This window comes from Lemur catta, chromosome 1 (genome assembly GCF_020740605.2).
Source record: "Lemur catta isolate mLemCat1 chromosome 1, mLemCat1.pri, whole genome shotgun sequence".
Classification (NCBI taxonomy): Eukaryota; Metazoa; Chordata; class Mammalia; order Primates; family Lemuridae; genus Lemur; species Lemur catta.
The window spans coordinates 76,287,465-76,307,437 of record NC_059128.1 but is presented as its reverse complement, the minus strand read 5'-3'; the positions used below and the strand labels follow the sequence as shown (position 1 = coordinate 76,307,437).

Sequence of the window (19,973 nt, the reverse complement as noted above, 5' to 3'; positions counted from 1 at the left end):
ATTGGGTCTCCCTCTGTTGCCCTGGCTGGTCTCAAACTTCTGTGCTCAAGAATTAGTCTCTCGTCCGCCTCCCAAGTAGCTGGGATTACAGGCATGTCCAGCTGTACCCAGCCACCTCATTCTTTTTAGCAGGTAGAAGAAATTTCATTTTATGGATGTATATCAATCCCCTATTGATGGTTACTTGGATTACTTCAAAAATTTCACTATTATGATAACACCAAAAATAATTCAGTTATTATACACCTTTGTGCAGTGTGAGTATTTGCATAGAATAAGATGCCAGAATTATTAAGTGTTAGATAAAAAGGTATGAATATAAAAATTTTTCTTCTAATGGATATTACCAAATTGTTCTCTACGAAGGCTGGATCAATATATGCTTTCACCAACAGTGTAAAAGGTATGATTGATTATACCCATAGTCCCACATCTTCATGTTATTTTTATTTTTTAAAACAAAAATTGTTGAAATAGAATATTTCACTGGTCACAACATTAGAAACTTAAAAACAATGAGTTATAAAATTAACATGTTTTCACTCTACCTGTAAATTCTTAGCCTGAAAGGAAGCTGCAGGACTAATTCACTTCCCAAATTATTTCTCAATATAAATGAATTAGCCCCAAAAGAAAAAAAATTATTTCTACATCTAAAGAGGCTACAGCTGTTTAAAAATATGCTCATCACTCCAGTGGTTTCTAATCAAACACAGAAAAAAATCAGGACTCCCCCTACCACTGGTTTGACTTTTTTTAAAATTTTCCCGAAAATCATAGCCATAGCCCTGAAATAAATTACACGGTAGTCAATATCAAACAGAACATTTGCTAAGCCTTCCTTGTGGTCAGCAGTTAAGGTATTGTTGATACAAGTTAGAATATTGACAAGAATAAGGTACTGAAGATAGGTCACAATAAAAAGCCATGCAGAGGGGCTGATTAAATGTTGGGACAGAAGAGGCTGACCCTGCAAAAAATGACTTCTCACAAATGGAAACGTGAAGGAATAAAATCTTGCCTGCAAATTAGAAGAAAATTCCTTGGTATTCTAGAAATCTATGGACTCTGATAATATTAGCAACCCCTTATAGCTATGAAGTTACTTAGAATTTACATGTACTTTCACATTCATTAAATCTCATTTAAACCTCAAAACAGCCCTGGGAAGAAGGCATTAGTATTTCCAATGTTTAAAATGAGAGAGAAGCCAGCTCCCTCAGAAGTGAGGAAGCTGCCCCTTCACCCCCACCCCGCTCACACAGCCAGGCTACTCAAAAGTGTGGCCTAAGGAAGAGCAGCCGGGGCATCACTTGAGAGCTGGGATGAAATGCAAAGTCTCAGGGTGGGCCTGAATCTGATTCTGTATTTTAACAAGACTTCTTCCCCCTCCCCACTCCCACCTCATTGGTCTGCATATTAACTCTTGAGAAGCCCTATTCATTAGCCAGTTTTGGGTTTGTTATGAGGCAAAGTCTCTGTGACACCTGCTATAAGGCCCCTACAACAGAGACCACAGCAGCCTGGGGAAAGAAGGGTATCATAAGCAGAAAGGACATGTTTAGAAAAGTGAGCAGCAGGTTATTATGTCATATGAAAACAATCATGGTGTGCAAAAATACTGTGCTTTCACAAATAGAAGCCAACCAATGAGTGCCAGGGTAACAGAGGCAGGCCTGCCTGTTATAAGTTTAGTCCTGTCTAACAAGCAGCTTTCTTTTCTCCAAAGCAGTAGCAGAGAGGTGGCAAGGGTCAGAGTTTCTGAGCATGCTCTGAGCTCCTCATCCATGATTGCAAATTGCCCGTGGGCCACCCTCCATCCAATCCATCTGGCTTGGGACTCCCTCTGCTCAGGACAAACTGAGGCAGTGCAGGGAAGCACGCCTTTGGACCCCATGCTTTTGCACCTATAATGTTATCACAGTTGCCTATTTGAAAGAAGAAAACAAAATAATACAAATTTGAGATCAGGTGAGGCAAGACACTTGCACAAACAACTTTGCAACCTAGAGCCTGCACAGTCAAATGCAGGTGGACAAGTGACTTCATTTCTGCTCATGTTCAAATTCACTGAACACCAACTGTCATCCTCTAGGCCAGCCCTAGCATGGTGCATTTAAAATATTTAAAATCCAGCTTTTTTTTTCCCCAACAGAAAGAGGCATTTGACCTAGCTACTCTCCACAACTTCAAAAACAAGGTCAGTTGTGTGCTACAGAGAAAAAGAGGTGGAGTTCAAGAGGAAAAGAGGAAGAGATCTGGGGTAGCACTAGCAACTAGACAAGAGCGTGAGCTACAAAATCAACCAAGCAACCAAGAGCACAACAGTTTAAAGCCCCATGATACTTACACACAAAAACAACCAAGGCATTTGTCAGTCACCAAGGCTACTTTGCTCCCCAACCAACAGCAAGAGAGAATCAGATAAGCAACTGCTTGTGGCTTATGGTCATCTGGAACCATGTAGTCGTACAGTTTCTAACAGTACCACAGGGCAAGAAGCAGGGATAATAGTCCAGAAAATTTGGACTTGGGTGGGCAGTGGAGCAAGGATGTAGACAGGCAAGGATTACTAAATTATGGCTCTAATAGTCTGAGAAATTCATTAAATTGACTCTTATAGGGAATGTTGGGAGAAAACTATATATATTTTCAAGGAATTTCCCCTTTTCCAAGATAAATGCAAGATGTGACTCTTGGCTATAGCAATACTAGGCATACTTTTATGCTCAGTGCCATGTTTTATGCATGAAGACTCCCTGGGAGGAGTACAGAATAAGGATTAAGTGTGGGCTTTGGAGTTTAGAAAGCCTAGGTTTGGATTCCAGCTCAGCCACCTACTTACTGGCTGTGTAACCACCAGCACTCACCTGACCTCTCCTGTCATTAGTTTTCTCATCTACAAAATGGGGATAATAGTATTTATGGTAGAGTTCTGCAAAACTTGGAAGAGATAATACATGTAAAATGCTTAGCACAGTGCTTAGTACATAGCAAAAGCTCAACAAATGTTATTATTACCACATCACTACAAATACTATCATTTCTATTATTATTACGAGGGTACGATGAGGACATGAAACACTGCCAGTTGCCAACAAAGGTGGTTCCACCAGTAAACATATTGCCTGAAAAGTTGAATGGCACAAATCCATAACAGAAAAAGAATAAACTTAGAAAACTAAATTGTCAAGATCAAGTCCTTAGGTATTTTAATTTTTAAAAATAAAATCATCTTGATTACAACAAGATCAAAACTTCATATTCATCCACCTTGATGACACTATTAGCAGCATATCTTTCTGACACTGCCAATACCTTGGCATTGTTCTATTTGCTGACTTGGGTGGTGGTTACATGGGGGATCATTTTATAATTATTCACAGTATTATACCTTATAAACTTTCCTATGTCTGTTTATTTCATAATTTTTTTAAGTGCCAGCACCTTTAATGGGGTCAGCTGAACTTATGGAGAAATGACCAGAAGCACCACTAAAGGAAGACAGATCTCAAAGACTGATGAGAACTGTGATGAGAAGTTAGAAATTGTGGTGAGTTCAGCATGAATGAAGAGCAATGTTCAAATCGTGAAGAACCAAAAAAACTTCCCTCTCAGGATTCCTCCAAAAGAACATTTGACAAAGTGGAAAAAAAAAAAAAAAGCCATATGGTTTCACAAAGGGTTGTTCCAAGATCTTCAAGTAAATTAAAATTTCAACTATAAACGAAGTGGCAGGGAAGGGAAAACATCTTTAGCCTCATTTCAGTTTTAGGGGGTTGAGATAAGGTGTGTAAATGTAGAAATCCAGTCCAAAAAAAAAAAAAAAAAGATTGTTTTATTTGTTTTATACACTAGGAAAGCAACAAAAAGCACTGCAAACATTCTCTGTGATAAAATGAGAGGGGGTGGAATTTACTCCCTAGAAGTCTAAAAGGAGATATCCGTCCTGTGAACTCATTCTTCTGTAAGTGTCCTTCAAAACTAGAGGAAAATACTGTGACCAACTAAGAAATATTGTGGACCTGCTGCTATAACTGTTGGGAGGAAGGGAAAATTTGGAAAATCTGAACATTCAAAAGTACCAGTCCTAAAGATCTACACTGCCCAGTCTGGCTGTCATGCTCACTTTATTTCTTGCCCCTCCCCCGCTTAATTTTAAGAAGTAAAATAAGTTAAGGTAAAATCCACAAATAGGATAATAAACACCTATGAAGGTGGGCAGGTCTTATTCTACACCTCTTCTGAGAATTGCTGTGAAAAGGAAGTTGACAGAAAACCTGGTCTTTCCCAGCATTAAACAATGGAGCCCAGAGGAGAGGCTTAGTTTGTAGCACTGGGAGTGTGATGTATATCATAACAAATCCTACTGAAAACACTGTAGCTTTTTTCTTTACTTAACAATATTGCAATCTGAACATGAAGTAAAACCAACAGATACTCTGAGAATGAGTTGGACAGACTATGTTCTCAGAGAAGCTTAGCTTGAATAAACATAGTTCCAAATTTCAAGACCTGTACTGTTCTCTAAACAAAGGGGCAGTGTTAACAGCATCAAGTTCAACTTTAGACTCAGGGGTTGGTGGGGAGGTTACAGGGGTCAGGCCGAACCCTCACTTCTACCTATGTTTTTTTCATTAGTCAAGAAATGAAAAAACACAGGTGACAAATGGAAGACATTCAAAATACCAGCAGGAAATAAGACATTGACTCAAATTGATTCAACAGGGGAACTTGCCCTAAATTGCAAACTGAGAGAGGGAAAAGAAACTTAGAAAGCAGCAGTACTATTAGACTCTGAAATGAGTGAGGCCAAGTAGATGAGAGAAGGCTTTGCAAGACAACACAGAGCTTGAAGTGGCTGGGCTATTTTTAGATAGTAAAGGAAGAGGTGTTGGGTCCACAGAGAGAAGAATCCTCTCTCTCCAGTGAGAATCACTTTGAAGGCTGAGGGCAGCTGCAGGCACCGGAAGGAAGAATGAAATATAGATCAAAGAAAAAAACCAGGAGAACACTGACATTTTTCATTATATACCACCTGTTCTGAAGATCTCAAAACACTTCACAAGCCTTAATTCAAGGGCACATCAGGGATAGAAAACGCAACGAGAACTTGACCCAGGTCACTCACAAAGGCAGGTGAGGGGCAGAGCTGCAAGCCACAGGGACCTCCACCCTTGGTCATCTGTTCTAAGTGCAGAGCCCAGAAAGTGTGTATTGAACACTAAAAGACTGGCTTGGACTCAGCAGTATCATCATAAAGTTTCCTGAACCTTCCCACAGGGGAAATTCCTGCTGATTTGCCCTGGCATGGCAATCAATGATCAGCTCCTCAGATCTGACTCTACAACAAAGTAGTTCTCTTAAATCTATTCTTGACATAGCAGTTTACAGAGCAGTCTAAAAGGCACAGTAGAGATTTTTTTAAAAAAACAACAACAACAACAACATAAACAACTACTCAAAGAGAAGAGTACACTTACTGAGCTAGCTTTATATATTAATACTTCCAAGAAGCCTCAGTAAGGACTTGGGCATGAAGCCAACACCAGCAGATTTCAGGGTCCTAGCACCTAGGCCAGGGGTTCATAACCAGCAGTGGGCTTCTGGTGGAACTCAATGTGTATACAACTACCAAACCCTACCATCAGAGATTCTGATTCCATACACCTAAGATGGGGCCCAGGAAAGTGCATTTTTAAAACACTGCCCAGGTATTCTGATGTCTTGCTTCCCTCCTGACCCCTCCCCCCACTTAAGAGCTAATGATTCATACATAAATGCTTTGAAAACAAGGGTTTCCCCATTACCACATGACATCTGGGCTCAAATACTCAGCAAAGGCTGAAATTAGGTTATTGCCAGTTGTTTTTTTTTCTCCTTCATGAAACCCACCTATAGAAACTCTTCTTAGAGCCAGATATTAAAAGGCTCAAAGCACCACCACACAATTATACAGGAAACAAACTTGGAGGGGTGGGAAATGAGATAGAGAGAGAATTAGATTTGCAATCATAAAAACAGAACTAGAAGAAAGTCACTTTGCCCATTGTTTTCAGAAGGAATAACATATAACCCAGATTGGATTAATGGCTGTTAAGGAAAAGCAAGATTTCAAAACCTCCTTCACTTAACTGTTTCAAAATCTAACAACCCCCCAGCACAGACAATCCTTTTGTATCCCTAATTTAAATCCTGCCTGCTTGGCTTTGGTCCATTTCTGTCCTTTGTTAAAATAGAAAACAACCCAGCTCCCTCCACATAAAAATCTTTCAGAAACTTTAGGAAAAGAGGAGGAGGACTAGCTACCAAGAGCGCACATATTTGCTTCTTAAGGAAAACACAGCCTCAACCAAGATGAGAGGCAGGAACTGACAAATCTATAGGATCTGAACTTGAAGGGTATTTACAATGGAAAACTTCGAGTTACACTTCACCAAGACTCAGCAGATCTGGCATAAAACTTCAAGTCACTCTTTTCCAGTTTACTTCACTGCAGACTCTCCTTCCTTTGAAAAAGCTTAATGAAAATCCCAGCTTTCATCTACTCTCTCTGCAGTAACTTAAATCTTCACCTGTACTGGCTCTCTCACTCCAGCTTTTAATCATATTTTAACTATATTTTTAAGTAGGTGTCTCCTGAATTAAAAAGTCCTTAATGAGCACTACTTCCTCCATATGTGTACTTCCCCTTCGTTCTATGCCCTTCACACCTAAATAGGCTCCATCTCTACCTCTTTTTCACCATTTTATTAATCCTAGTTTTGATTTCTCTTCTAAAGAGGTCACAACTTCCTCCTGATTATTTCTTATTCATCTGGACTTCCAAGTTTAACTGCACTATATTTGACATTTTTAAATTGTTCTCATTCATCTATTCATTTATTAATAGTACTTATTGCCTATCTTACACTATCCTAAACAGTGTGATGAAAAGAAAATAAAGAACATGACCCCTTGGCCAGGCGTGGTGGCTCACGTCTGTAATCCTAGCACTCTGGGAGGCCGAGGCAGGTGGATCGCTCGAGGTCAGGAGTTTGAGACCAGCCTGAGCAAGAGCAAGACCCCGTCTCTACTAAAAATAGAAAGAAATTATCTGGCCAACTAAAATATATATAGAAAAAATTATCCGGGCATGGTGGTGCATGCTTGTAGTCCCAGCTACTCGGGAGGCTGAGGCAGTAGGATCGCTTAAGCCCAGGAGTTTGAGGTTGCTGTGAGCTAGGCTGAGGCCACGGCACTCACTCTAGCCCGGGCAACAAAGCGAGACTCTGTCCCAAAAGAAAAAAAAAAAAAAAGAACATGACCCCTGATCTTAGGAAATGAAGATATACACAAAAGAATAGTAAGAGATTGGTTTCAAAGTAGTGGGACTAATTAAAGAAGGCCCCATGGCCCTGGTAAATATGGAGTTGGACCTAAAAATAAGTGTAGAATTTGGTGAAAAGGAGGAGGAACGCTGCTTTAGATAGAAGGAATAGAATAATTCAAAGCAGGAGGCCATCTGAGGTAAGAACTGTGTAAAGGTCTTCTGACACTTCCTTCTTTGCCCGCCAAAAGAGGCATATGTCTTTTTGTCTTCAAATTGTATTTTAGAATTAGCCATCCATGAATCACAAGCTTTCTGACTATTAACATGATTACTCACAGTCACCACATATTAGGGCAACTCACGGAAACTAATACACTAGGTCCTGTGTGGGTTACCCCAAGGCAAGCTTTTAGAATAATATTAGGTAGACAGTCTTTACTAAGGAGTGTGGGGAGTTAGGCCTCTCTAGGGTCCTAAGTACACACAGACACCTATTACTCTTGGGTGCTAAAGACATGCACCAGTTCTCTTGCTCTGTCAGACCATTCAAGGATCATTCAACTTCAGCTAAGTTAGAACAAAGCCATTTAAAGCAGTCTGAACCCCTGAATTCCTGTATGAAACAGAGATGTTTTAATGGTGATGCCAGGGATGCTTTTTTTTTTTTTTTTTTGAGACAGAGTCTTGCTCTGTTACCTTGGGTAGAGTGTAGTGGTGTCATCATAGCTCACTCCAACCTCAAACACCTGGGATCAGGCAATCCTCCTGCCTCAGCCTCCTGAGTAGCTGCATCTACAGGTGAGCACTGCCACGCTTGGCTTATTTTTTCTATTTCAAGTAGAGGCGGGGGTCTCACTCTTGCTCAGGCTGGGCTTGAACCCCTGACCTCAACCAGTCTGCCTGCCTTGGCCTCCCAGAGTGCTAGGATTACAGGCGTGAGCTATCGTGCCTAGCCAACAGGGAGGCTCTTTTCCCCACTTTTTCCTGGAAAGCTCTTCTCTTGCCTCAGGACTCAACAGTTCAAGTATCTCTTCCTCTGTAAAGTCTTTCCTAATTCCCCTGAACTGACTTAGGTCACCTCCCTGTGCTTTCATTAACAACTTATGCATACTTCTAGAACAGCATTTACCACACCACTGTTGTAATTATTTGTTTACATGTCAGACTAGCCACAAGCTCTTTGATGGCAAAGATAATGTTTTATTCATCCCTAATTCCATAACTAATAGGCACTCAATAAACACTTGTTGAATACATTAATGATGAATGACATGGGAAGTCTTAAGAATGGTGACTGTACCTTCTGGGTTCCAGATCAAAATTACAGTAAGTATTAACACAGAACACTAACCTCCTATTATATATTTCTACTACATATACCATTCCTGGCCAGAATAAGAGGCCAAAGATATGAGAAGATTGCTGTAATAGTGCTGGTCATTGCTAAGTTACCAGCCAAGAATATGAGCATTTGCAGTACTAAGAATGAGCAAACTACAGTCATATCTACAACAATTTCTAAGTTTCATGCTCATTCTCCTGCCTCAGAAGAACAGAACCAATGACTAATATGAGCCCTTGGAAGGGTCACTATCTCCACTGCCACAAAACGTGAGGCAAACTGTGATTCAATACAAGCTCTGCTGAAACACACAGGAAAGCTGTTCACCTTCTTTATCAAATCCAATTAAGGTTCTGCTAAGGGACAGGGATCTGAACTAAGTCCTCCCAGAACCCTGCCATGTTGTACACTAGCACTCTAAATCATTCCTCACAGGGTTTACTCATCTCTGAAGAGATACAGGCAAGGCAATAAAATGCTGCTGTCTCAAATGCCTCTCTCCCTGTAGGAATCCTGTACCACACACACCTATTGTGTTTACAGGCTGCTAATAAGACATAAAATCTAATGTGATCCTGTGGGAACACAGCCCCGGATTGCTCAAGGAATTAAACAAATGTAGTCTACTTTTGTACTCCCAAAGTTATGGAGCTCAACAAAGTTGAATAAAGCATAAGAGCCAAAACCCAGACAAGTGAAGGGATGGAAAGGGACTTTGCCTCTGAGGAACATCTGCAGCCATGTGGGATGTGGCTCTTGGCACACAGTGAATGAGATAAGCAATGTTCAAGAGCAAACCAGGAGAACTGGTTGCTGGCAGATATCTGGCTCCTTGCATGTTATCATTCCTAAATTAATTAGGTCTCTTGAAGAGACAAACTTGTTTCCACCCCAGGCAAGAGTAATTATCAAGCCAACTCCTCAGACTAGGTGTTTTAGCATATTTCTTTCTGCTCCTACAGTCTTACACAACACCAGCTGTTAGATTAACACCTGCAGCTACATTAGTCACAGTTTAGCTCTTCACAGGGTATGTGGTCCCACTATCCTCTGAAGGGAAACTGAGTCATGGCATATCAACTGGCTTCCCAAGCACATGCTTACTGTGTAGTGACGCCACAATTGAATCCAGGTTGCCATCCTCCTATTTAGCTCTTCTCATGCATGAATCTCAGCATGCACCTCTCCACCCCCTCCCCCCGCTGCTCTTTTTCCTTCAACCTAAAACCAAATCATTGCCTGCTTAATGGGCAGAAACGAGCAAGCACATTTGATTCTTTAGAGCCACAAGGAGCTTCTGGTTATCTTCTTTCCCAAGAAAAAGGAAGGTTAGGGAGGAGCAGGAGAAGGTAGGGTTGGAAGAGGTGGCTGCTAATACTAGGACTCACCTTGGAGCTGAGGTCCTCGCGTCGGTTTCCTGCCTTACTCCTGCGTAATTTGATGGATGGGGATCGCAGCAGGTTCTTGATCCGGCTGGTAATGGTTGACCCTTCCACAGCCATCATGATGAGGAGCCTCTTGGGACAGTCCCGGGCCCAGGCCTGAGACTTGTCTCAACAGCAGCACTGCCTTCCCACTCCACAGGGCCTTCCAATATGCCCTCTCACTGACCTGAGACGGCAGAGGCCACCTTAGCATCACAGTAAGTGTCTTACCTTCCGCCCAGCTAAGACTGAAGCTTCTACCTCTAGGCATTGCCCTCTCCTTTTCCCTCATCCCCACCTTCAAGACCTGTGCGGTTTCTTACCACCTTGGAAGGACAGACTCATGTAAAAAGAGGGGGAAAATCCTGAGCTGCAAAAAAAATGTCAGGCCCACGCCTGCCAGAGGCGCTTCACAGGAGAAACGGGATGGGATGGGCTGTAGTAGGGCTAGAGGTCGGTCTGGTCCCCGTAAATGCCCAACTATTCCCATGGCAACTGCGGTGTCCAAGGGAGGAGGCCACCGAGGCCACCGGGGAGTTCCGCTGGGCGCCGAAGCACCTGAGCTGGCGGCCGCGGGGATCGGCGCGGAGGGGCTAGCTGTGGCCCAGCAACTCGTTCTGCCACCGGAGCCTCCCTCCCCCACCCCTCCACCCTAGGGAGCGCGCTCTCCGCCCTCCGCACCGGCCCTGGACCTTTCTCTTTCACGCGCCTCAGAAGCCCCTGCTACTCGTCAGCGCCCCCGCTCGGGCCCAGCCTCACCAGCCCCGGGGCGCGAGGGGCACCCGGCTGACGGCGCCCTCAGGCATCGCGCTCGGCAATTTTTGCTCCGCCGCGGCAGCGGCACAGGCAGCTATGGTGGCACGAGCGGCTCAAAACGCGAACTACCGCCCGGGCCACACTACGGGCTGGGTAGGCGGAGCCGACGTGAGAGGGTGTGGCCTGCAGCCAAGAGGGCCTTTCCAGTGGACGAGCAAGGTTTACGGGGGCGGGGCCAATGAAAGGGCCTAGGAAGCAGAGGACTTGGCCTCGAGAACCACGTATTCCGCACAACGTGGGTACTGCTCTTAGAGGAAGGTCAATAGAACATGGCTTCAGAATTGAGAGAACCAAGCCTTTTATGGTTATTATCAGGCCTGGTCCCCCAGAAAACTGCACTTCCCAGTGCCCAAAGACAGTAACCACGCCCCCAAGGTGCTACGGTTGGCATTTCATAGGTCGGAGGGACCTTAGCTGAAACTAACTCCTAGCTCAGAATTACAAGACTGAGGTACAGCCAAGAAGCTCTGCTCTCATCGACCCCAAATGCTGGGATTTAAAGCACTTGAAATAGTTTCTGATAGCGGCCAGCCCAGCGCGATGACACACGTGAAAAGGATTTTTCTGAGTAACCCAATTCAATCGCTAAGAACAGTTTTGAACTGGGCAACCTGATTGGTCATGATGAAACGGGAGAGAGAGGGCGGCCTTGGGTAGACTTTAAGGCGTGAGGACAAGAGAAGACAAGTGAATGCGCTATGGAATATACTGTATTTGTTTCATGGTTTCTTTAGCCTCCAACGTCCCATCGCGATCTCTCACCCAAAGTTAACCAGGATTTTGTTGCTTCAGATCTTCTTATTCCTGTAAAAATTTACTTGTGAATCCTTCTCCCTAGAACTGTTACTTGCCGAAGTCACTGTCAAGCTTGCTGACACCAGATGGAGTGGTATAGTTTCTCTAGCTAATCAGGGGAAGGGGGAATACACAGAAATATCATTATTTACGTTTCATAGATGTTTAAGCCTAAGACTTTATTTTCTAGGAGCCCCAGGATTTTCTGCCTGGCTACTATTACAAAAACTACCTGATGAAAAACTTAGCCCAAGCCTAGATTTGGGCCCCAAAGGTAGCACACTGATGTGCCTGTCTCACCCTAACCCAGTCTTTGAAATCCCTGTGGGATGATACGTTAGCAAGAGGGAAGAACCACTAAACTCATTGCTGTGCGTGGGCCTTGTACAGCCAAGTGGCAAAACAAGTGTGTGCTTGTGTGTACTGTAGCCACATACTGAAATCTGTAAAGCTCATAAATTTACATGGAGATCAGGGATGTCACCTCCTAGAAGACCCACTGGCAATAGCTACCAGCAAAATGGCCTTCTTCCCTTCAACCATGCACTGATGTAATGAAACATAACATGGGATTTTCAAATTTATTTCCCAAATCTGGAGGAAGGCAAGAGCCATTAGCCACAACAGTATGAAAGAGGTAGGTGGTTTCCTTCAATCCCTAGCTAGTCTGATTTGACCTCTCCATGGGAGTAAAAGCTAATGTAACACTGCTAATAAATGGTGCCACCTGGTGTCTTTACTTGTGTGCTGCAGACCCCAGGAACCACCATATCCACCTATACAGCAAGACTGTGTCCGCAAGCGTTGTCCCTAATCCTCTCCAGATCGTTTTTGTGTCCACTAGCAGTTGTCTCACTTACCTAACCACTCATGGCCAGGTAAATGAGTTTAAAAGTGTCATTGGTCATTTCTTGTCCAAAACTACCCTGCTTTATCCCCCTAGAGAAAGTCTTCCCCCTATTACCCTCATCTGAAGCTAGAGAAAAACAACTGAGGACAGTGTAATGAGGGGAATTTCTGAAGTCTGGAATTTGCATACTTCTAGCCTAAGGCCAAAACCATGCATTTTTAATTCTTCCCAACTCAGTCCAATCTTTATTGTCTAGGTACCATGCTGCCTTTGAGATACCAGTATGGGAATAGGTTGTAGGCTGTTCCCATTCTTCATGAATTAATTTCTCAGAAAATAAGTCCCAGGTCTAATGTAAACAGAAGTGTTATTAACTTTTCTCCACAAAAATTAAATAGTCATGCGCCACATAACATTTCAGTCAATGACAGACTGAATGGTCCCATTATTTTTACTGTACCTTTTCTATGGTCAGGTACATTTAGCTACACAAACGCTTATCATTGTGTTCCATTTGCCTACAGTATTCAGTACAGGTTTGTAGCCTAGAAGCAGCAAGCTATACCATATAGCTTAGGTGTGTAGTAGGTTATACCACGTAGGTTTCTGTAAGTACAGTACACTCATGATGTCTGCACAAGGAAATGGCCTAAAGAAGCATTTCTCAGAACATATCCCCATCATTAAGCAACACGACTGTACTTGCTATCCCACCCTCCAAAATCCAGTTGACCGCTAAGTATTTCATCATCCATACACTATTTCACTGTATTCTGCTTATATATGTCTTAAATATCTATACATGGTGTTTGTCAGATTTTGAAATTCTAGATATCTGGGAATAGATCTTAAACAGTTGTCTGTTTAGCACTACGCTCACTAGATCAAATTTTTAAATTCACCCTAGGATTACTGCAAATAAGGTGCAATTCTAAGATCCTGGAAAACTAACAGTCTAGAGTAAACATTTGCTCATCAATTCAAATACTAATTGAGCAACTTTACATGCAAGGCACTGTGATACAGCTGAGACCAATGACTGCAGTTGGAACAGGATGAATCTCTAAACAATGCTTCCAAGACTGCTTTCCTATTTAATTAAATCTCTTCTACCAGCAGAGTTTAAAATGAAAGAATTCAGATTTGTCTCAAAATTTCCAACTCATCTCATGGTTTAGCCTTCCCATCCTCCTCACACACCTCCCTCACTGTTAGTCAACACTTACGTGCCTTTGTAGAGCAGTTACGTTTATTACAGTTATGCCTCAGTTAAAAAGTTGTATCAAATTATTTTCCTCTATTTCAAAAATGCATTTTAGGCCGGGCGTGGTGGCTCACGCCTATAATCCTAGCACTCTGGGAGGCCGAGGCAGGTGGATCGCTTGAGGTCAGGAGTTTGAGACCAGCCTGAGCAAGAGCGAGACCCCGTCTCTACTAAAAATAGAAAGAAATTAGCTGGACAACTAAAAATATATATGGAAAAAATTAGCTGGGCATGCTGGCGCATGCCTGTAGTCCCAGCTACTCGGGAGGCTGAGGCAGTAGGATCGCTTAAGCCCAGGAGTTTGAGGTTGCTGTGAGCTAGGCTGACACCACGGCACTCACTCTAGCCGGGCAACAGAGCGAGACTGTCTCAAAAAAAAAAAAAATGCATTTTAACTTATTTTTTTCCCTCCAACTGGCAATGAGTCTGAATGCCTCAGCTTTAATTTTCTCTGCACTCAACCATAAATGTTCATGTAAAATTTCGTTAGTGATAATACAATGACATGTTAGTATCGACGCCCTAACAGAACTTTCTTCAAAACCAACACTTTTGTGCAAGAAATGTGTTCCGATGCTGGGTTATCAGTCATCCTATAAGTACCTGAAAATGTACTCGCCTACACACTGTGCATGGCTTTTTAAATTGTTTTAATTCTGGGAGTGAGGGACAAGGGCTATCAGTATTTCCTAGACCTGTCTTCAAACTGCATTTACCTCTTAATTTGCCTTACCCCGTTCCATTTCAAATAGCTCAACCAGTATAGTTAGAAAAAAACTACTACTAAACTCTACCCAAAATAATATATGGATTGTCAGCCATTCTTCTGTGTTCAAAACATGTTCAAATTTGTTACAGAAAGGCCTAGCATATTTCATCCACAATTCTGGGGAAAAAAACTGCATTTACTATAAAATATATAAAGTGAATAATTTGTATGAAGCTTACATAACTGAATTTGATCTGTTAGTGACGTTAAGTAGATTAAGAGTACTCAATGTCTAAAGGACTCCTTTAAGCTTTTTTGTAAATTATGATACTAAACGTATATCTTACCTTAAGAATACCTATTGTCCTTAGCCACTAAGATTGTGTTTATGTCCCATTATTCCCACAGATAACAGGTAAACTGCCTTGCACACACTGGTACCATGAGGCTATCTTTCTTCACTGTAGAATGACTTTTAAGATAAATATTTGCCATCAAGTTGTACAAAATTTTGAAATCTCCATGTGAAACATGCTATAAAGATTAGAACACCAACACCACCACCCCCAAATTGGCATGTCAGAAAATTTGAGAAAAGCAAGGAATTCTATGATAAAACTACGTCAGTGGCATGTCTCTCATATGTGTCTCAGGGAATTAGAATTCTCTACCCGAACTTGGCACAAACCTGCCAACACCAAGTCCTGCTTTAATTATTATAACTGATTTATTTCAGGTTTATACATTCTGCCTTCCCATCACCAAACTTCTTCTGATCTTAGTTTTCTAAAAAAATAGTCACTTTTCAAAAGCAGAAAAGGAAAGATATATATTTAATATATAAAAGAAAATGCTAAATCTGACATAATTATATTCTTAAAAACATTCCATTTATTTACAGATGTTATAAAAAGGCGAATTATTGGTCTACTGAGATCATGCTTCTTATAGAGTTAGGTGGAGAGCTGTCTTCCAGGTTCCTCAACTTCTCTCACTCAACCTCATCTTTCATACTCACACATGTAATTTTCATAGTTAGTTTCTCCTGGGGTAAGGTTAAAGGGTAGGAGTTTTTGGAAATTTAGGTTTCTGTCAAGACTGCAGGATTGTTTTGAAGACTGAGCCCTCCTCAAATTAGCTCTGAGGACACCTAGTTCTAGAGGTCTTGAGAACACTGTAACTTTTTGGGTTTGTAGTTAACATCTGCGGCCTTCCCCATAAACACCTGGAATCATCCTTCATGGCCATCTTTCTATATCTCTCATAAACAGAGTTAAATATCCTCCAATCAAGAATTATTACCTGTTTGCGTATTTTCTTTAAAAAAAAAAAAAAAAGGAAGTGTTCAGAAGCTAAAATGGTCCTTCTTTTCCTGAGGATTGTTCACTCACTTGCCTGCCTACTCCTTGGCTGACCCTCAGAAGCCACAAAAGCCTTGGAAAGTCAGGAGGAAATGTGGGGAAGAGACAAGCAAGGAAATAATGGGAAACTGCTATACCTGGGTTAAAGTACTAGCATCTCTAAGGACAATTACTAGCAGGAGAGACAGGTGCTGGACTGCTTGGCTAAGGCATTGAATGAAATCTGCTGGGTAGAGTGGAAGGGATAAGAAGCTGAGGAGCACTCTTTACCTACTTGAAGCTTCTTCAGTAACCTTTAGGGGAGGGAAGGTTAAGTGCTGATGAGCAGGTATAGGAAAGCAAGCAGCACAAAACCAACAAGAATTTGATCATACTGCAAATTTGCAGATAAAGTTTTCTACCCTTTTCGATCTGTTGATTACCAGAGTTATTAGGGAACCAACTATGGAAGTAGTAATTCACTGGCTATATTCATTCCAAAGTTGGTCTCACAACCTAGGTCTGACAATATTCTGAGTGGGATTTGGGATAAAGAAGGCAGGGGATGTAGAAGAAATAACATCAACCTAGGCACAGCCCAGGCACTGGAAGCTCTTGTGTTAGTGTTTTACAACACAAGCAAATCCTGTCAATGAAGACAGAACAGGGGTTACATTCCAAAATATAATTATTTAAGAAAGGCAAAATGCAGCAGCTAAATCCCAGTCTATACAGTTTCAGAATAGTGATTCTTGCCCCCAGGAGTTTCCAAGAGACCCCTCAAGTGCACCATGATTATTTACAAACTAGATAGGAAACATCATTTCTATACTCAATACAAATCTCATCTTCTAGGTTGAAAACTTCAGCCTTTGAGAAATCTATGAAAACAACTATACAAAAATATAAATATCTTTATCTTTACAGACTGTCAGTCCTTCATACTCTGACAGCTAACAAGTGAAAAAGCTCTACAGATCACTGAATCCATGGTAGCAGATAAAAAATATATCTTGTGATTCAAATACTGCCTCATTTCCCTGGTAAAGAGTGCCTACTGTGACTTTTCTTTACATCCTCTGCAGGTAATAGTTAATGAAACCTTCAAGCACCAGGAGGATAGTTTGATTTGGGAAATATCCAGCCCCACAATTTTTTATTTTGGCCATTATCTCTGGTCTGGGGAGAAAATGCATTTCACCTTAGCTGTCTCTTGAGTGATGTGATTTGTGAAAGGGGTAGGGCTCCCTCCATGCCTACCTCCAAAATACATATTCCTAGCAGAAGTCCCTGGCACTGTGAAATGAGCTTTTCAACACCCACCCAATAATGGAGAACTAGAACTACTATTTTCTGTAACATCTCAAAATAATTACCTTAATAATAAAAGTTAAACGCATCCCTACTTTTCCAGAAGGCTTGAATTTCTAATTCTAATTGAAAAAGTGAGGGAATGGAAGCTACTTGTTAGATGAAAGAAGAGAAAATTCCCCCAAATGACACAAAGTCCTTCACTTTGGTATTCTATCGTACCCATCCCTCTCTATCCCTATTCTTGAAACATCAATTAAAAATTATCTCTTCTGGATCCCTTTGCACAAGTGCATCACATTCCTTAGATTTCAGACTTAACCCAACAGCTATCAGCTACATTCAGTCCACAGCAACTCCAAAGTCACAAGCAGCTTGTTCTCTTGGGGGGAAGAACTAGGAACCACTATGGAGCCAGAGTCTTGTTATGAATTCCTTGGGTAAGAGGGGCACCTCGTGTTTAGTAATGGATCACATCTTCTTAGAGAGGATGAAGGGACCCAGCACCACAAGTGAGGTAACACATTTTAACATGATCAGAATTAAATAGTATTTCTTATGCCAGGGTCAGCACCCTACCCCCTTTCTCTATTATCCACCACATCAACAAAGTCAAGGACCAAAGTTCCAAGACACAAATAAACAGATGCCTGCAGAGAAAGGAGGTGAGATTCAATTTCCCCTCATTGCCTGGCTTCTGCCTGAGGACAAATAAGTTCATTTCCCTGCAGAACTTGGTGAGGCCCCAGAGTTGCCCAATTTAGCCACAACAGGTGCCAATGTAGGCATCACCTTGCTCTCCCGGCCTTCCTGGTCACTCCCTGTTAAGTTCATTTTGTGTCCAAGTGACCCAACTTTGGCAGCTATAGGTGCCAAACAAGGCATCACCTTGAGACTCTGACTATCTGCATCATTGCAAGGATTAGCTACTTTTAAACCTAGAGGTGCCAACTTTGGCATAGGCCTCCACAAAGTATCTGTGTTGCTGCTATTCTCCAGGCCAGTCCTCATGTGTAGGAGGGGGGGTGAGGACACACTTTCAGGCTCTGTAGGGAGGTCAGAAGTACTCTTCCCTCCATCACTAGTTTTCCTGTGGGAAAGAAGGGAATCCTTTATCTCAGAGTCAATAACAATCTTAAGTACATCTGGCTCAGAGGCTGGTTCTGCAAGTTGTTTTTCATTCTCAGAAAAGTCATCATCTTCTAAGTGCAAAAGGAGGGGACTAGTGGAGTCACTCTCCCCTTGAACATCAGGCAACTCTTTCAAACCAGTTCCCAAGTGGCCAACCTGGAAAGCTGCACTGTTCCCAGGGGGAAGCTTACTGATAAAACCCCGTCGAGCATCCCCTGGGAACTCTGTATCCACAGTGCTGGGCAGTTCAGCAAGGCTAACAGAGTCATCATTTAGTTGTTGATTAAGAAAGGCAATCTCATTAAGCAGAGAAGTCAGTGTCTCATCAGTATCATCCTCATCTTCCATGTTAGTTAGCAGTTCACTGGAATCTAGTGCTGCTTCCTCTATAGCTGATGTTACTTTCCTCAGTTCCATCTCTATGCTTGAGTCCTTCAGATCTTTCATTTTTAATTTATGAAATGAAGACTCCTTTGACTTCAGTCTCTCCCCTCTTGGTTCATTCTCTTTCCATTTATATTGAATCCCTCTGATATCGCCAGAAATCTTTTTAGGTAAGAACTCCTGTGCTTCCTGCATACTGGCAACATCAACTATTTGTGGAAAACCAGAATCTTTATTTGCCAGAAAAACCTGCGTTGGACCCAATGTCATTCTGCCATCTCTATGGTTTCCTCTGGAAGAGATTCTATCCGAATCCTCTAAGGAGTTATCTTTATTCCTGATGGTATCTGTCAGGTGGTCGGGTGGCTTGCCATCAGGAACTTCATGAGGATATTTACTGCCACCCATATCTACCAAACCTCCATCTGTGGCCAGTGATGTTACATTAACAATTCGTGGCATCATAAATAAGTCATCATTTTCTGAAAAATAAAAACAAAAAAGAAAACAAAAATTCGTTTAGATCTACAGTGTTGAACATCTCTCTATCATACCAAATGACCATCTTAGAGTTGTAGTCAAAATTCACCAGTCTATTTTTAACAAGATGAAAAAAAATCAGTTCTTCAAAGTATGGATTTAACCTTACAAGAAAATCATCACATAAAATCCAACCAAAGACTCTTGGACAGTCCATCACTAAGAAAAGTTCCATTTAATTATTTTATAGAAATGCTCCCCAAATTCATTCTTATCCTGGGGCAGAGGTGTATCTTGATTCTGTTCACCCAATTAACTGCTATTTTGAGGGGAAAATGAAGCCCTACAGGCAACACTGTAAGAGAAAGGGATAAGCCCATAAGAGTGGGTTTGGCAGCAGATAGAGACAAGAAACTACTGGCTGGCAAGGGCAACAAAGTAATCAGGATTTTAATATTGGCAAGGACACCCTTTTACCTTAATAGAAATTTAGTTGCTTGAAACCTAATCAAAGTGAGAATTCCTCTTCACCTTTACCATTTACCCCAAAAAGGAATGGTGCTCAAACTGAATCAGACTAGTAATGCAGGATTGTACCATCTCTGAGCACAACGTAAAATTGACAAATAATTATCAACACCAAGAACTAAGACAATGACCCTTCAATATCTTCTTTTCACTTTGACATCTTTGAAATTCTCCTACTTAGAAAACTAGGGCTCACGAAATAGTTTCCACTCTAAGGTAAAACACACCAATCAACATCACAGATCAAGCCAAACTTGTTCTAAAAAGAATGTCATCTCTTACCAAGG

At 41.8% G+C, this 19,973-nt stretch overlaps 2 protein-coding genes across 8 annotated transcripts in view; both read right to left on the bottom strand.

Moving 5' to 3' along the window:
- MAPKBP1 (mitogen-activated protein kinase binding protein 1) overlaps positions 1-11,556 on the bottom strand; it is a 51,248-nt gene extending 39,692 nt beyond the window's left edge. Inside the window, exons 1-2 of the mRNA XM_045539110.1 lie at positions 10,838-11,556; positions 10,043-10,265 (exon numbers count right to left, since the gene is read on the bottom strand). Coding sequence (XP_045395066.1) covers positions 10,043-10,159 — 117 coding nt within the window. The 5' untranslated portion in view covers positions 10,160-10,265; positions 10,838-11,556. The remainder of the gene's footprint in view (positions 1-10,042; positions 10,266-10,837) is intronic.
- Positions 11,557-15,320: 3,764 nt separating this feature from the next.
- MGA (MAX dimerization protein MGA) overlaps positions 15,321-19,973 on the bottom strand; it is an 82,270-nt gene continuing 77,617 nt past the window's right edge. For all 7 annotated transcript variants that reach the window (XM_045538785.1, XM_045538958.1, XM_045539076.1 and 4 more), the window contains one exon: positions 15,321-19,160. In XM_045538785.1, coding sequence (XP_045394741.1) covers positions 17,881-19,160 — 1,280 coding nt within the window. In that variant the 3' untranslated portion in view covers positions 15,321-17,880. The remainder of the gene's footprint in view (positions 19,161-19,973) is intronic.